The 17,145-nt window shown below is 42.9% G+C and overlaps 1 protein-coding gene across 1 annotated transcript in view; it reads right to left on the minus strand.

Moving 5' to 3' along the window:
- The window catches only part of SNTB1 (syntrophin beta 1), a 115,035-nt gene that overhangs the window by 36,227 nt on the left and 61,663 nt on the right, over nt 1–17,145 (minus strand). Inside the window, exon 3 of the mRNA XM_065668879.1 lies at nt 4,315–4,522. Within this exon, the coding sequence (XP_065524951.1) occupies nt 4,315–4,522 (208 nt within the window). The remainder of the gene's footprint in view (nt 1–4,314; nt 4,523–17,145) is intronic.

Raw genomic sequence — 17,145 nt, forward strand, 5'->3', positions numbered from 1 at the left:
TTTTAACTGACCTGGCTACAGCTTCACCTTCCCCTGAAACCAGTCATGCTTTTGCCTATGTGGCTGACTGCAGCACTGGCAAAAGCCACCTTTGCAAAACCGCTTTTGCCAGAACACCTTTCTGTGTTTGCATTAAAGAGGCAAAAATATAGATAAAGCTTTTGCCAACAATATCTCGGTCTACTTGATCAGACATTACAAGTGACAAAATGAACTGCCATTTCCTCAGTGTTTCGGCTCTCCAGTGCAACAGCAAAATGTGCTCCTCACAAAGGAACTCAGTGGTAGGTGGATAAACATGAGGGGGAAAGCAGTGATGCCTGTTTCAGCTCCTCTATAAGCCATGGGATGTGCAGAACCATTAAAAAGTGGGGAACATAGAGGTGGAAAAGTCATTTCTACAAGGACTGGAGGCATTCCTGGGAAGAAGAGTGACAATGAACATATACATGGAAAAGCTCCTCAGTTAGGATGACGTTACTAACTTCTTTTTTTTTTTTTTTTTTTTTGTATTTGGTTACTATCTTTTTAGGGAGCATTAAAAAAATACCTGGAAAGATTAAAACCCACATGTAGCTGTTCCCTCCAGCTCAGCATGCTTGTTAATCCCACAGGTCTTGCTGAAGTGAAACAAGAAAGAAAAGGGGATGAGGAGAGCACACACTTACTAAACAGTACTTGACATCTCTCGTTGTTACAGAAAAGTTTTAGGATGCTGGTGACTAATACACTTCCCTAATCTTTGACCAGCTTCAGAAACCCCTCCCATAAAGTCAAGGTCACAACAAGGCTGGCGCCTTAATAAAAGAGGAAATATGGCATCTCTAATGATTGCTTCTGGCTGTTTTTCTCCTTACCTACAATGCCACAGTAAGCATTTGCTTTCTTAAAGTGATGCAGAGCTCTTTGCTTTACCTGCAAGTGGATCCTCCCTCCCCACTCCATGACACAGCCAGGGACCTGATGGTGGATCTGTGAAATGGATGTGTCATGCTGAAGATGACAAATTTAGAGCTGCCTTCACAGAGAAGTTTAGTGAAGGGGTAAGAAGCCTGTTAGCATGCAATTGCTTAGTACCTTAGATAACCTACTATTTATTTTAATGTTATGCACCTGAGGGAGGCTTTGCTAATGAATCTATTTTTGTAGTACCATAAAGGTTGAAGTTTAAAGCTAAGTTTAGAGCAGAGACATATAAAAAATGCCAAACCAGGAAATAGCTTAATGAAAGCAGAGAGTAATCACAGCAAATTACAGTGAAATTTCTATGGGATTACATTTTGCATTCCCTAAACAAGCCGAGGAATTCATCTCACTTAGCATCATTCCATTTTGCTGAGAACTCACTGTAAGGATGTGCTATGTAAGTACTGTAATGCGATGCCATAAAAGCTGTCTTAAAACTTTCACTCTAAGATGCTTTTCGAAACAGAGTTTAGAATGTCAGAGGAACAGCTCTGCAGACACCAAGGTTAATGAAGAAGGAAGGGAGGAGGTGCTCCAGGTGCCAGAGCAGAGATTCCCCTGCAGCCTGTGGTGCAGACCATGGTGAAGCAGGCTGTGCCCTGCAGTCCGTGGAGGTCCATGGTGGAGCAGATACCCACCTGCAGCCCCACACTGGAACAGGGGGAAGCCCGAAGGGGGCTGTGACCCCATGTGAAGCCCACACTGGAGCAGTCTTATCCTGAAGGTTCATCCCATGGAAGGGACTCACACTGGAGCAGTTCATGAAGAACTGCAGCCTGCAGGAAGGACTCATGCTGGAGAAGTCCATGGAGGACTGTCTCCTGTGGGAGGGACCCAATGCTGGAGCAGAGGAAGAGTGCGAGGAGTCCTCTCCTGAGGAGGAAGAAGCAGCAGAGAGAGACAACGTGTGATGAACTGACCACAACCCCCATTCCCTGTCCCTATGCACTGCTGGGGTTGAGGAGGCAGAGAAAATTGGGAGTGAAGTTGAGTCCAGGTGGAAGGCAGGAGTGGGAGGAGGTGGTTTAAGATTTGGTTTTATTTCTCATTACCCTACTCTGGTTGGTAACAAATTAAAGGGGTTTCCCCAGGTTTATTCTGCCCATGACAGTAACTGGCGAGTGATCTCCCCCTGCTCTTATCTCTACCCATCAATCAGCCTTTTGTCGTATTTTCTCTCCCCTGTTCAGCTGCAAAGGGGAAGTGATGGAGTGGCTCTGGTGGGCACCTGGTGTCCAGCCAGGGTCAGCCCACCACTGGGTATATATGGAGGCACACAAGTATTCCTGGTGTGCTTCCAAAAATCACTGCAAAATTTAATCTCTCCCCAGTGGCAAACCCAGGTTTTGCACAAGGAACATCTAGGAGCTACCCTGTGCTCACCGCGAACAGCATCTCTAATATACATCTCTAAAAATATACTTTGCATACATACAGTATACATACCCTCTTCTCCCAAACTGCAGTTTATGTTTTTTAACACAGACTCTACAAACCACAGTCGAGTAACAAATGAAAAGCAGTTTTGCATCAGTTTTTAACATATGTAGTGATCTTCTCTACTTCTCAACAGGCCTGAAACATGACAGGAAGTTGGGAACTTTTGACCTCACTCATTACTATTGCACAGCTCTGGATGGTTTGTTTAGCGAAAAAAACATGCTGGCTTTTGGGAAACAATGTCACTGCAAATTTCTCAAGGCTAATTCTTGATGACAGCCACTGTAAATATACTGGAACGTGCATAGAGCTGCAGCCTGGTTCTATTAAAGACAACACAAGTTTCACCACTAAATGCAGCAGGACCTTGAACCAGTCCATAATGAGTAACATGAAATAAGATCTCAGTCCATAAGGCAAAAAAAAGGAGAAAGAAATGTGTGAACGGGATGTTGTGGATTAACTGCAAGGAGATGAAATACATAAAGCAGAAGTGTGCCATGTGTCTGCTTAAAATGACCTGTGAATATTTTACATATGAGCTCTGTATGATCTGCTACAGAGCAGTTACCCTCTTTCAAAGGAGAGGATTTTGAATGGAAAAAGACTCTTATATTCAGCTTTTCATGAGTTTATGGAAACAGATACAAAAGGGAAAACAAGATTAAAGACCCCATGGCTACACAGTTTAACTATTAATATTTACTTACCAATGCTTTGGTGTTTAAATCCCCAATTATTCCCCCCAGTTTTTATATTTTCTGTGGCACCAAGCCACAGAGCTGTGCTGTCCTCCTCGCTCTGCAAACTTAGAGGGAGGGACATGAAAACATAAAGAAACTGCCTGAAAGGTTTTGCAGTCTTTGCCTCACTACAAACAGTGTGGACTGACCCATGCTTTGCTAAAACTTAATGGCATGTCTTCTAAAAGGACAGTAGAAAGAAATACACCACCTGTATCTGTGGCTCCCACATCTTAATCTACAAAATCCCAGAGAGACCTAACATGTACAGTACTTTTTTCAGGGCAATAACAGCTTTCCACACCTGTGCTGGATGCAGAGGTTGAGATGGCAGCTGGAGAGGCAAAGATGCTCTGAATGGCCACCCAGGCACTATGTGGATGTGAGATATTTCTAGGCAAAGTCCTGACGTTGTTACCATAGCAAATCCACGCTTACCAGTTGGTACAGTGCCTAAAACAAATTCTGAGACTACTGATTTAAAACCAGATCATCTCATACTATTACCATCCCTGTGCATTCACGGGTCAGCTTTCACCAGGTCAATAGATCCCAAACTACTCTTGAACTGAACACCAGGTTTGCTCTGTGACATAAAATACTTTGAGACTCAAATTGTGCAAGACACAGGTTAAGAGTTGCAATTGCAAGCTCTGTCTTCTACAAAGCTCAGCTCAATGCAGGGTTACAATTAAAGAACAAGCTCTCAGGTGCAGTGGGGCCACCACCTCGTGCTTGATGATGCCCAGCTCCTGTGGCCAGGCACAGCAGAGGTGTGGACCATGGGACCAAGTAACTGTTTACTTCCCAGGCTGAGAGCAGGAAGGTGACAACTCATGTACATGAACAGGAAACACAGCAGAGGAGCTCAAGGCTGATGTCAGTTCTTGCGACTTACGTCCCATTACTGAACTTGAATGATCATGAGAGTTTAATCCCTCAGGAAAGCCTTTGCTAACTGGCATATAGAAGCAAAGACCCTGGGATATTTTTTTAATTTTTTTAAAGAAACACAAAAATTGGCACCGTAAGAAAAGAAAGGTTTTCATGGAAAGCAAACCCCAGAACCTCATTTACCCTCCACTTCCAGACAAGGCTGAATTCAGGAACAAAGAGAAAGAGGGAAAGAGCGAGCTTTGAAAGGAAAATAAGATGTTTTCATTACCTTTTCTGCAAGCCAGCCTAGATGCCTAATCTCTCGACTTCCAGCAATCCCTGTTTTACCCAGCTGGTCTCTGACCTCTGCAATCACCCTGGGGATGAGCTCATTGACACTGGAGTGGATGGCATTGAACCAGGCCTGGGCTGTAGCTGAATCCTTACTCCTGAGCACCACGGTGTGCTTGGCATCAGGTGAATGAACTTCAATAAGTCTAGAAAAATGGGGGGGAAAAACATTACGTTCACTTAGAGACTGTTAGGCAGCTAAATTTATTACCTTGCTCAGTGTTAGCAGCGAGTTAAAAAGAAAGATACTGATACCAAGACCTACCACTAAAAACTTACCTTTACCACACCTGAATAGAGGACCATTCTAACTGAAGCCAGGTCTGCACTGGCATTACAGTAAAATCCTTCAGAAGGGGATTTGCTGATGCAACCCCACATATAACATGCCAATAGGAGTTTCAAATAAAGACAAGAAGAGCATTCACCCCTTCACATTCAGCAACATGGCAATCGCCCAGAACTGCATGGGAGATGACTGTGGAGAAGCCAGGGATAAGCTGCTGCCTTCTTTAGCTGGAGTTTCTAAATGTGTTTATTTTACATACGCAGAGCTAAATGAAAACCACCCTCATCCCAAATGGAGGAGTTTTCTTAGGATTGCACTGTGGTTTCAGTGACACCACTATGCACCAAATAGAAGCCCACCACAATTGGCCAACTCCAGGATTTACAAACATCCTCAATGCTCCATTTAGATCCTGCTAAGAATGGCAGCAAGAAAGTGCTAACTGCAAATGTATGATTGCTGTTAGCAGGCACCTTTTACAGTTTTTGAAACTCCGATGGAGAGGTACTTTTTTCCCCAAAACCATGCTTACTAGACCATCTTGTGGGCTTCAACCCCACCACTGTGGTTTGAAAAGGACAACTGAACACAGTTTTCAGGAAAATTAATCCTGTCCATCATGGTTATGGGACTTGTGCCAACACCTCTGCTAACAACAACAAAAATGCTTCGAGAGGCAGCAGCAGCTATTTCAGCTCTGTTCTCAGTGAAGTTATAAGCTATTAGCGGGGCTTTGTGTGCTCTTTATAGCTTGTGGGCCACTTTAACTTGAACATTTATTAAATAACCTACAAAGTAATAGTCTGGTTTATCTTTATATAGCAACTTATAAACCAAGCCCTGGCCACTGCCCATCACTCAACTCTTTATCACACTTGTGTTTTTTCATTACACACATACAGTGACTGCCCCTGAACATTAGCCACACAAATCCGACCTGGGATCTGAGCCTAAACACGTAGTTCTGTCCTGTGTACTGCTGCCCATTCTCTGGGACACAAAACGACTCCTTTCTGTAGCAGAAAAGTAATTAGTTCAGAGGAATTTATTCAGGTTGAGGTTCGAAACAGTACTGTAATGCAAATATTTGTTATGCAATTACAAAATACTGCAATTTGGAGCTCAACTAACAATTAAAATGTTTTAATTAATTGGTTAAACCAGAGCAGAACACAGCACAACTCAATCTGTGCAGCTCTCTGGGGCTCGGAAAGCGAGGACTGCTGCTCTCATGTTTGTCCATTTTGGGAAGGGGAGGTCTCCACGTAGACACTGCTCTAAAGATAGAAAAGGTCATGATTTTCCAAACTCGGCAGCTGAACTGTTCAGGGTCCTAAATCACTTCTGGATAGCTGAAAAAGTGGGTTGATTTTTCAGAAAGCACTGAGCCAACACAATAACGCATGTTTCCTCAGTAAAACTACTGCAGCTCAGCACTGTCTGAAATTAAAGCTATTTAGATGTTCCAGGATGTACTGAGGATTCAACTTCAGGTACCGAAAGAAAAATTCCTTAACAGATGACACGGGGCTGGTGAATGAGAAAACTATGTTCATAGATAGGCATGTTCCCAATCACACACTTCTTTTCTGAACTGAAAGAAAAAGCTGTCCCTGATGGTTATGACTTGGCCATTTGTGTCCAATGATCATTACGATCATGTACAGCTACCACACCCGGGTCTGTCTTTCCATCAGGACCACTGCTCTTCCACTACCATAAGAACCTGAGTTCGAACTTACTCTTAGTAGACAACTATCAACAAACTATACAGACCTGGATTTTCAAAGTACATTGTGGTAATCAGTAAAATATTGCTTACTGCTTCCAGGGCACTTTTTGGTGGGAGATGTTACAAGTGAGGTCAGTGACAGCTTTCCCATTTCACCACCAAAAAGGTGGAGAAGTACACTACCCAGACAAAGCAGGGTGAAAATCAGGAGCAGCACTCAAAATTTCCGGCACTCTACCTCCCATTTTAATACTTCTTTTGACGACAAAAATTATTTGGATAGCACAGCAGTACTGTGCTGATTTTGAGAAATGTTAATGCACTGTATGGATTGTGTGAAACAACACTCTTTACTAAGCCTGTGGTTTCTATAAGGGAAATCCCACCTCCATAATCACTGTGTATGGTGCAGTAAACAAATCGCCGAACAAGGACTATAAAGACTCATAAGAACATGCTGCTTTTTCAGCTGAAAAGGAACAGCAGCAAACTTGTGTATCTTTTTAAGTTAAAGCTGTAGCAGGCTTTGGTTTAAAAATACATTATCTAGAGCTGAAAGAGTTTCCAAATGCAACTCGCTTCCCTCCAATTTTGAAAATACTTAAATTCTTACTTAAAGCAAGTGGATTAATTTACAAACAAGTATTCAGCTTTCATCAAAGTGTATTTCCCTTGATTGTGACTATTGAAGTATTCAGTATTCTGCCCCTTAAAATAATGAACATCTAGACAGCTCTTAACAATTCTGTTTTAGGGGTTCTAAACTATGCACATTCTAATACATACACATTCTACTGTGATATCAATGTATATATTCTAGCACATATATGCATACACACATATGGAGCCATGCTTGCAAAAATACTCTTAAAATATCATCCCTTAGTGACTTCTAATGGGGCTATTTTGGGGACTGCTTGTTAGTCATCAAAGTTTGATGGGGATGCACTATTAACTGCAGAAAGCGTACCTCGTTCCTTGAGCTGAGTGACAGGAAGACTGGAAAATATGTATTACACTTCTCAAAAGTGAGCTCAAAATGGGAATAAATGCTGCTTTGACAGGCCTGAAATTGTTTCCTTTACCCATGGCACTGGTCCAGCCCAAGGAATATGTCTGTGAACATGACTGATGCGGAAGCTGCTAGGTAGGGCACCTTTCTAATTCATACCTTAAGGATGAAAGTCTAAATCCTCAACTGCCTGAACTCTGCTGTCGGCTACTGCTGTAAGATCTGGGCACTAAACTATGCTTAAGAAACCAGGCTTGCAGATTTCCACTAAAGATCCAGGACTCCTGTCTCCTCAAGTCAATTGGGATGGAGATACTAAACCAAACTTAAAATCTTCCTAGAAACCCATGGGCTCTGACTGCAATCAGATGCTGAAAGTGTTTTGTACCTATAAACCCTCCCCTTTTCTGCTTTCCAGCCTACAGTGCTTTGATTCACCAATGCATTTGGATGATGCTTTATGTGTAACAGCTGACTGATGGCATTTCCATATTTTTTGAAAAGCAAAAACAATACCAATGACCTTAGTAAACTCAGCCCTAAAGCACTTAAATGTTTCCAGCAGTCCAGCCATTGTAGCTTTGATTTGCTCCTTGGCTAAACTGACCACTGCTTACTGACTTCTGTTTAGCTGCAGTTCAGTGATAAAGTTCCCTTAATTCCCCGTTGAATTGAAATATTTAGGGCAATGCCACAGCTGTGTTTATTCTCACACTCCACCACAGTTATGTAAATACTGCATATGGAGCTGTTTCTGATAAAGCCCATACCAACCCAAAGGAATTATATGTTAGCTCTAGATGGCTGCCAAGATGCACGGCATCTCTCCAGCTTGGCAATGCATATGAATGATATCACATTTTCTCAGAGATCATTTGGCAAACCTTACAATAAAAGAGTAATTTTCCCTCTCCTTCTCAAAGAGTCCCACTGAGCCGCAGTGTTTCCAGCATCCCCTTCTCCGCCCGCAGAACACGGGGTGACACAAAACCCAGCACCTCCCAATGCCATAACCTTGCACGTACGAGGCCAAAACTAGCTCCCCTTGCTTCATTATCCAGAATTTTTACTCTACAGAGGATCAGAAGAAGTTGAAAGCAAATGTTTGATAGAGCATACTCATTCCACATTTGATAAGGATTCTTTCTGTAGGAGTATTCATTATCTAAGAAATACCTTTTATCAAATCTCTTGAAAGCACTTCTCCCACCAGCATTGGCTCAGGACCAAATCAGGCACTGATTTACACTTTATACCTCCTCCTGGGTCAGATTATGCATTCAGTGACTGATTAAAGTGTGGAGTAAATCCCTTGAAGTTAATGATAAGCTGGAGCCAGAGTTATTCAAGTTCATCGCACTACTTTGATTTTACACCAGCATAGCCAGAAACAAAACACTCTGCCACAGGCTGCAAACTTAGAAAGGGATCAAGGGCCAAACTGCTCACTCCATCTCCTCTATCATTCTTTGCACGTGAAACCACAGGAAGCAGTTTTGTTGAGTTCTGAGTGTACAAACCCAAGAGCCTTTCCAGCATAAGGGGGGACTTCGAGGAACACAGAGATTATATTTAAATTGTTGTAGGTTTTGTTATAAAATAAGTAAAAAACCTGTTTAGATCCATTCTACATGTGGCATCAGGAGATGTACCAGGAATAAAATGCATTAAAATTAAACAATGAAAACTTAGGGTTTAGTCTGCAAGGAAAATATTCCATAGAGAGTCTGCTAGATTTCTAATGAATGCCACAGCATATGCTGAAGAAGCATCTTCATTTGATACACCTAAATGGAGGTGAAAGAAATTTTACCAAGTGGTAATCAAGAGGTTTCTATATGAAAGGCTCTGAGCCCCCTCGCCATCACAAGGGTACCTGCTGTCTTAACTTACAGTGGTAAAAACACTGTACATACTGGTTTATTGGGAGCTGGACCAGACAGGTACAGAGAGCATATGTATCACTAATGAGCTGCCACAGTTGTCTTCATTTCTATTTGACACCAGCTGGGCTTTAATGAAAGGGATACCAGTGGAGTTGCACTGCATGCAAGTAAGGAAAGGATCTGATTCTGTAATGGACTTGCTCACACTGCTGTGTGCCAATGCTGAGCAATCTGCAGAGCACATCACACTCTGCCTCCTGCTTTGCCCAGAATAACTACAAAAGTAATTTCACAGTTTTTAAATGTCTGTGGTGTTAAGGAGCAGAACTCTTTCCCCTCATGGCCCCAAAGCCCTCTTATCTTTTTCTTGCTTGAACTTTTCTTTCATGTTCTGGTTGCAATAGTGCTGAGTATTGCTAACGCAGGAGCACACAGTCCAGCCTTCTTCACAGTGGATTCAGCACCTACCAGCGGCAAAAGTGCTGTTTCAAGGGGCAGTGGGGTGAGTTACTTGGGGAAAGAAACCCAAAAACAAACAGAGGCATGGTAGGAATTTGATTTAACCTTTAAAAGGTGCTGCCTGAAACTTTAAGAGCAGAAGACGTAGCAACTGGTGGGGTCAATCCATTGACCACAAACCCACGACACAACTCTCACAGCATGTGGGGAAGTGTATTAATGCTAGGGAAAAAAACTATTGTTTTGGCAAACCTTGTGCAGCTGGAGCTGCCTCTGGGCTAAGCAAAGAGCACCTAACTGTAGCTGGTAACAGTGGTAAATAACCCCTTCAGATTGAGGTGAGAGTGGAGAATCTCATGCTGCTGCATAACTAAGATCTCTTGGTCTTGGAGAACAATTAGATGTTTTCTGAGAAGGAACACAGCTGCTGTTGCTGGTAGGGAGTGCTGTAGTAAGACTCAGGGGAAAGAAGGGGGCATGATTCACAAGCATGGATGAAAACTAATCGGGAAATGGGACAAATGAGCAGGGCTGCTGATAGATGAGCTCTGTCTGGGGGATGAATTGTAATGGTAGTAGTCTGTGTCTCAGTGACTCATTTTATACACCTACTTTTTGGATTCCACAATCTAGAAATCCCAGGGATCACTGCTTAGCTGCCAAGTGAAGCAGAACAGAAGCCTGTTCAACAGTCACAACGTCAAAACCCCAAATTCCCTGTGGATCAATTCCTGGTCTCTGAGTGATGCGGACAGAGCACTAGCTGGGAGCCAACCTCCTGGAGACACTGCCAGCCTTTCAGGGATGGTGGTCATGGGTCACCTCCTGGCACTTTCACTACTGGCAGCAAACTCATCTTCCCATTGAATAGACTGAGAGACTGAAGTAAAAGTTGTATGCAAGTGATGAGAAGAAGTAACAACTTTAGTGTAACTCCTCCCAATTCCTACTACAGGAAAACCAGAATTTCCATCAGCAGCAACACATATGAAAGCTAGATGTGACCACAAGGCATTAAAATAGCAATATCTGCTCGTACAAAATAAGCACTAAAGCCCATCCTCAGTACCCACGAACACTGAGCGGAGCATCTATGATGGCAACCCACCCCGAGGAGCACGCTGTGGCTGTGATTTGCAATGTGCTACTACGCAAATGATTACACAGGCTGCAGCTTCAAGTACACCAGCTGAAAACGTTGCTCGTTGATTAATGGCAGGTCAGACCATCAGAGCTGTAAGACTGAAATCCAATTTGCAGACCTGCTGATAAGCAAGGGAAAGCCCAGCAATGAGCACAGGACAATGGCCAGGCAGGAAAAAGGGTCCTGAGGCTGTCACAGGCTCCATGCCATAACACAAAGACTGTGGGGATGAATAGCATGGCAGTAAACTGAAACCCCTGCATATCAGCTTTCTTTGTTTGGCAAATCTCAAGGGTGTTAAAATTGCTCTCCAACATTATTTAGTGGCAGCTTGGATGTCAGCATGTACATACCTTTACAGGCAGACACACATAAAACATTATTAACTGTTTGCCCTCCTCTGTCCTGCACTGCAGCACTCACAACTGCTCTTCCTTTCCCTTTAATCTGCCATACATTTCTTGAAGCATTTCTCTTTCTCCATCTCTTCAAGACTTTGATTTTTCTCCCTTTTTCAAAAGCCTTCACTAGTTAAATCTGCTGCAGTTTTCACTTCCACCAAGTACATCATTGCGTTGCCGGTTGGCTTCTTTGCACATCACTTCTTCTTAATTTGTTCTTCTCCATTCCCTCCATGCATTTCTCAAGGCAGTTTCTTCTTGTTCCCTCTCCCCTGATTAATTTCCAGTTCCTTTGCTTCTATTTCTCTTCCTCAGCTCAATCCCCTACAGTTGGAGCTGTTTGGAACAATCGAAATTCTCTGACTTCAAAAGTAACTGAAGCAGTGTCTGAAGAAAAACCCAAAATGAAACACAAAACCCCACCAACATCTCTTCTTTTCCTCCATAATTTCGTCATTTAAATATCTTCACAGAAAAGAATGACTTGGGTAAAAGGATTTTTAATCAAAAATCCATCTGAAAGCATTCTGCCAGCTTCGCTACTGCCACCTCCCCACCACACACATCCTTCCTCGCCACCCACTCACCGTCACATATTTGATTGCTGTCAGGCCACATTCGATCCTGTTTACAGACACATACACAGAGTTTTATTTACGCTCACATATCTGTTTGCATGCACAGACACTTTTTTTGAGTAACGTGTGCAGGAGATTTGCCCATTCCTATTCGATTTGCGCTAGAGATGTGAAGGACACCAGGAGCTTGCCTGTCTGGCCCAGAAGGATGGGGAGGGAAGAAAGTCCCATGTCATTATGCCAGGGGAAAAGATGCAATTTGTTTTAGAAGAAAATGAGGTGTGACTAATCCCAGATTCACCAGGACCTGCACACACTGAAGGTCAGTGACTACATGCCGTAACTGTCCAGTTCTACACTCGTATCTCAAACACCCTGCTGAAAACTCAGGGGTTTCCATTGTGTCCCCAAATCCTGGCACATTCCCCCAGCAATTCACTTCTCAAAAGGCTGCTCAGGGGCTACAGCAGGTCACTAGGACATTAGAGAGCTATTTTGACATGATTTGACAGTATGAAAATTAAGCCTGAAGTAAATACATGTAAATGAACATCCAAAGTTCAACCCAGTTTGCTGATGTATTTATGTAAATGAATACCCTTGAGGGTGCTCTGGAGAAAATGGCCTTTGGGTTGTTTGGGGTGGGTTTTTCTTCCAGAAGCTCAGCTAGTGATTTGACTTGAGAGACCAAAATGCTCAGTTCTACAGAAGGGGCAGTCCTTAGAGGTGTCTGATCTCAGTGGCCTTCCAGAAGCCTGAGAAGGAAGTAAAGCTGAGCCATAAGTTCATATAACCCCAAGCAAACCTGATGACTTGTTTGGCTGGTGAGGAGTTTCACACATGATAGAAAATAACTATTCCCAATAATGAAATAAACCTCAAAAAAGTTCACCCTTTCTCCTTGAGGCTTCAGAGCTCCAGTTCCTCCAGGGTTGAAAAACTGCCCCTTATCAAGACAGATGACTACAGCTTCCATAATGTACCAGCAATCACAGAGCTGCACAGAAAGCAGATGATGTAGATGACAGAGGAAAAATCAGACAGCCCAGCCTGAGCCAATTAATTCTAGCAGTTAATGATTGCCTTCTGTTAGAAGAAATGGAATCTTCCAGGTGTCACACATAACCCTATGTCTGAAAGCACTGATCCTGGCTACAAAGGAGGATCCCACAACCATGCAATTCTTAGAGAGGGCATATTTCAAGGAAGGAGGACTTTCCCAATGCCCAGCCATTCATCTATCACACTCCTTCCCCCCACATCCCAACATCTTCCTTCTTCTATCCTCAGGGTATTGAAGGGGATGCTGCAAATGCCATTTTAGCTAAATCACCTAACTTCTGTCAGCTTGAAAGGAGAAAACAGTAGATAAATCTCATGTGCCGCCTACTTATTCATCCTTTCCAGTAAAGAGCAGATTTTGGGGCAAATAAGCAGTTACAGTACTATAAACAAACAAGAACATGACAAGAAACATCCAACTTTACACAAAACAAGGATTTGGATCCATAACAATAAAATAGTCGGGAGCTAAGGTTAAAACCCACATTCACCTTGATCTTAAATTCACAGCCCTTTGTAGGCAAGGATATAAAGGGTTTCACAGTAGTAGATTATCCTTCTATAACAGCCCGTGCACACTGCGATAGCACAACAGGGTGATTTAAGGGTGAGAGGAGAGTCAACCAGAGTTTCACCATGATTATAGTAATTTCTGCTCTTTTCTGGATTTCAATTACATCCTTTCAAGTTGCTTTAATGTTGGATTGTTGATTTCTTCCCTAATTTAACAGTAATGCAAACAGATAATAAACACAGCCCACCAAGGGGAAAAAGAAGTAACAAAAATTCAGGATCTAAACCAGGACTTTGACTCTAGCCAGCACAGTGACTTCTTCAAAGGACTTACTGATATTTGAATAGTAAAACATGTCTGTACCAGTAACGATAATTAAGTACTATATGTCTTTCATCCAAGGATCTCCAGCTGTAGCTCACAACAACACTGCAAATTAAGTACAGCCTCTCCATTTCACAGGGATTATATTTACAGTCAGAGAGCCGCTCAGTAACAGCATGAGGAACAAGGGATAAATTCCTTGAGGAGCTGTGGAGGGAGATATTTTTTATACCAGTAATGCACCCATTATAGTGTCTTTACCTTTGCTCTATCCCCCGTGCATACGTAAGTCCTGTGTCTTTCTTTTGCCCACTTACAACACACGGTAACAAAAAAAAAAGACCTATTTCCTAAACCAGAGGCCTGTCCTGTTAAATCTGCACTGTCCATTAGGAACAAAAGATTTCCACATCCCCAGGAACCCCCACAGAACTGCTGGTGTCCACTCAGGGCTGACACAGTTCCAGCGTGATGTGATAGAAACAGTCCATCACCATAGTCTTGGCTCCTGGACGCAGCCTTTGCCCAGCCCTCCACTCCATCTGTGCTTCTACCAGTAGCCAGTGCCACTGGCTGAGCCCGGTGTTACCAAACTGCCTCTTAAAGAGGCAAGAGGCAAAAAAAACAAGACAAATGGGACTTAAGCTCTGCAAGAGCAGCCATAACTCATTTTGGGTATGATGGTCACTTTGGCAGCACCCTGATCTCTGTCAGCCCCACAACAGGTACAGGACTAGGGGGGATCTGCTGCCTCATCACTGGGGAAAAAGCCTGGGTGTGAAACTGCACACCTAAACCACACTCTGTTCAAGGAGAATCCAGCCTTTTCTTTGCATACCAGTGGCTGCTTGTGCCTGGCAATATCAAAGTATGGTCCTGTTTACCCAGCAGGAAACAGGCAGGGTGGAGGCATGAGTCAGCCCAAACGTTCGTCAACGAGACATCCAGACTCTTCTCCATTGCTTAATACTTGCTTCCCCACCTCCTTGGTCACTCTTAAATTGTACCAGCACGAGCTTGAAGAGGTGCAAGACCTAAATGGCTATCATTCCTTCTTTGAACAAAATAGACTAGACGGGACTAGAACAGTTCAGTTGGAAGGGACCTACAAGGATCATCTAGTCCAACTACCTGACCACTTCAGGGCTGACCAAAAGCGAAAGCATGTTATTAAGATCATTGTCCAAATGCCTTTTAAACACCGTCAGCTTTGGGGCATCAGCCACTTCTCTAAGAAGCCTGTTCCAGTGTCTGACCACCCATTTGGTACAAAAATGCTTCCTAATGTCCAGTCTGAATATGTCAAGTCTTGTAGTCCTTTTGAAGAAAAATGGTTGGGCTTTGGATCAGCAGTGAACCTGGGGGTGCTGGCAGGTCCCAAGCTACGTGCATCTTTTGCAGTTTTACTGAGGAGGCATGGAGTTTCCACTAGCACTCCAGACATCGCCTTTAATAATCAATTAGCCTCACAGCTGAAAATGGGAAGCATCAGAAATGCATTCATAAAGTCAATCATTGGGCAGTGCTCTATAGTGTATATAGTCCTATGCTAGTGTCACAGATGCTTCTACTTAAAGATGTTTGTCTCTTTATTTCATCTTCACGCTCTTCTGCTAACTTCTTATATTTGTTATCAGCATTCACAGATCAAGTGTTTTGGCACAAGGACTAGTTTTTACTATGACATATGAAACCTGGCTGAAACTCAGTTCTCATTTCAAAGAAGCTTCAACTTTTGTTTTCGTGCCTTACTGCAACAAAAGTCAATACATCCAAATTCACCAGAATTTGGTTTTGTATTTAATACTTTGAAATGCCCTTTCAGAATCGCACAGGGCTATATTATGATTGCATAAATGCTTACACATCAATTACAATTCAAAACGTTATTATCTCACTGACCCTGTTATTGCACATTACTGACATGTTATTAAATAATGAAAGAAAGAAACGTGTTAATACGAATGTGTGGATAGGCTCAGTTTTGGAGAGCAACAGCTTTGCAGTAAATCTTGCAAGTACTTCTTTCCATGAATCAATGAAAAAAGAAAATTAAAATTAATGAAAGTAATGAAGCAGCTTAAGTCTGTAGCTGCAAACACATCTCAGTTAGTCTTACACCTCCCTGTCGTCTTGGGAAGCTTGGGTAATTCCCAGATGCAGCTCAATGCGCAGCGCCCAAACTGAATTGATACCAGCCAGTCCTTCTGTCACCTTTAACACGTATCTGCTCAATTCTACCTTCCAGTCGTAATTCTCAGTCCAGCCATGAAATAGACAGTAGATAAAGGAAGTTCCTTATCTATTCCTCCATGTGTCCTGGTTTGAAGCCTACAAGCTGCACCGTGATTGCTGCAGCACTGCCACTGCATGCAGCTGGCAGCCAGCACCATGCTGCTGGGAATCTGTCTTGGCTCTTTTTTCCTAGCTTCAAAACCAAGGCAAACCTTTCCCATCAGAGGGCCAAATCCTGCCAAAGAGTAACTCGATCCTTAAGACTGGATCCCTGCTGAAGTTCCCTGTAAGGATCACACTGCTCTGGACTCCTGGCAGTGGAAAACTGTGATCTGTGCACACTAAGAGCTGGCAGGATCAGTCCCACACTTCCTGGCTTTGGCTGAATGAAATGCAAGGAGGATTTTAGGGTGATTTCAAAAGCAGATGAGGAAACCTTTTCAGTCCATGCAGCATGGCCTCATCCCTCCAGGGAATGTCATGTCTCCCGTGCTGTGTATGTAAGTACCTTTGTATTATGTCCCAAGACTTTAAAAGCACCACCAACAAATTTCACCTCAGAGGCCCATTTTATTTTTTTTTCCTATTCCTTAATATCAACATTAGAAGTTGATGAAAAGCTTTTTATTCTGCAGTAAGATTTACTACTTACTGATATTATTAGCTGAGACCACTCTCACATGCCCTTACATTGGAAGGGGATGCCCCTCTTTTTCAGCCTGACATTAACCTTTAATGCTGCCACCAAAGACACTTATCAGTAAAAATTCAGGTAAAAAAACCCAAGAAATAGAGTAAAAGGACAGATTTAAGTAGTAATTATTTAAACCTGGTTTCTTCCAGCCTGAAATATAACTCTCTCTAGAGGAGAATGACATAGATGTCAATAAGATGCTCTGCATCCTTTCTGCTGTTACCATGTTTGTACCATTAAAAAAGAAAAATCCCATACATTAAGTCTGGCATTGGTTTGTGTTAAAGATCTTCCTCTTGGTACCTTACAGCTCTTTTAATCAAGTAACAGGCAAGACAACCCCCTACCTCCTTCAGAGTGAACCCACAGACAGATTAGGTGAAAGAGATATCCGAGAACTGGTGGCTCTAAAAGCAGCAAACTTTGCTCCCAAACCACC

The sequence above is a fragment of the Lathamus discolor genome, chromosome 2, assembly GCF_037157495.1.
Source record: "Lathamus discolor isolate bLatDis1 chromosome 2, bLatDis1.hap1, whole genome shotgun sequence".
Lineage (NCBI taxonomy): Eukaryota > Metazoa > Chordata > Aves > Psittaciformes > Psittacidae > Lathamus > Lathamus discolor.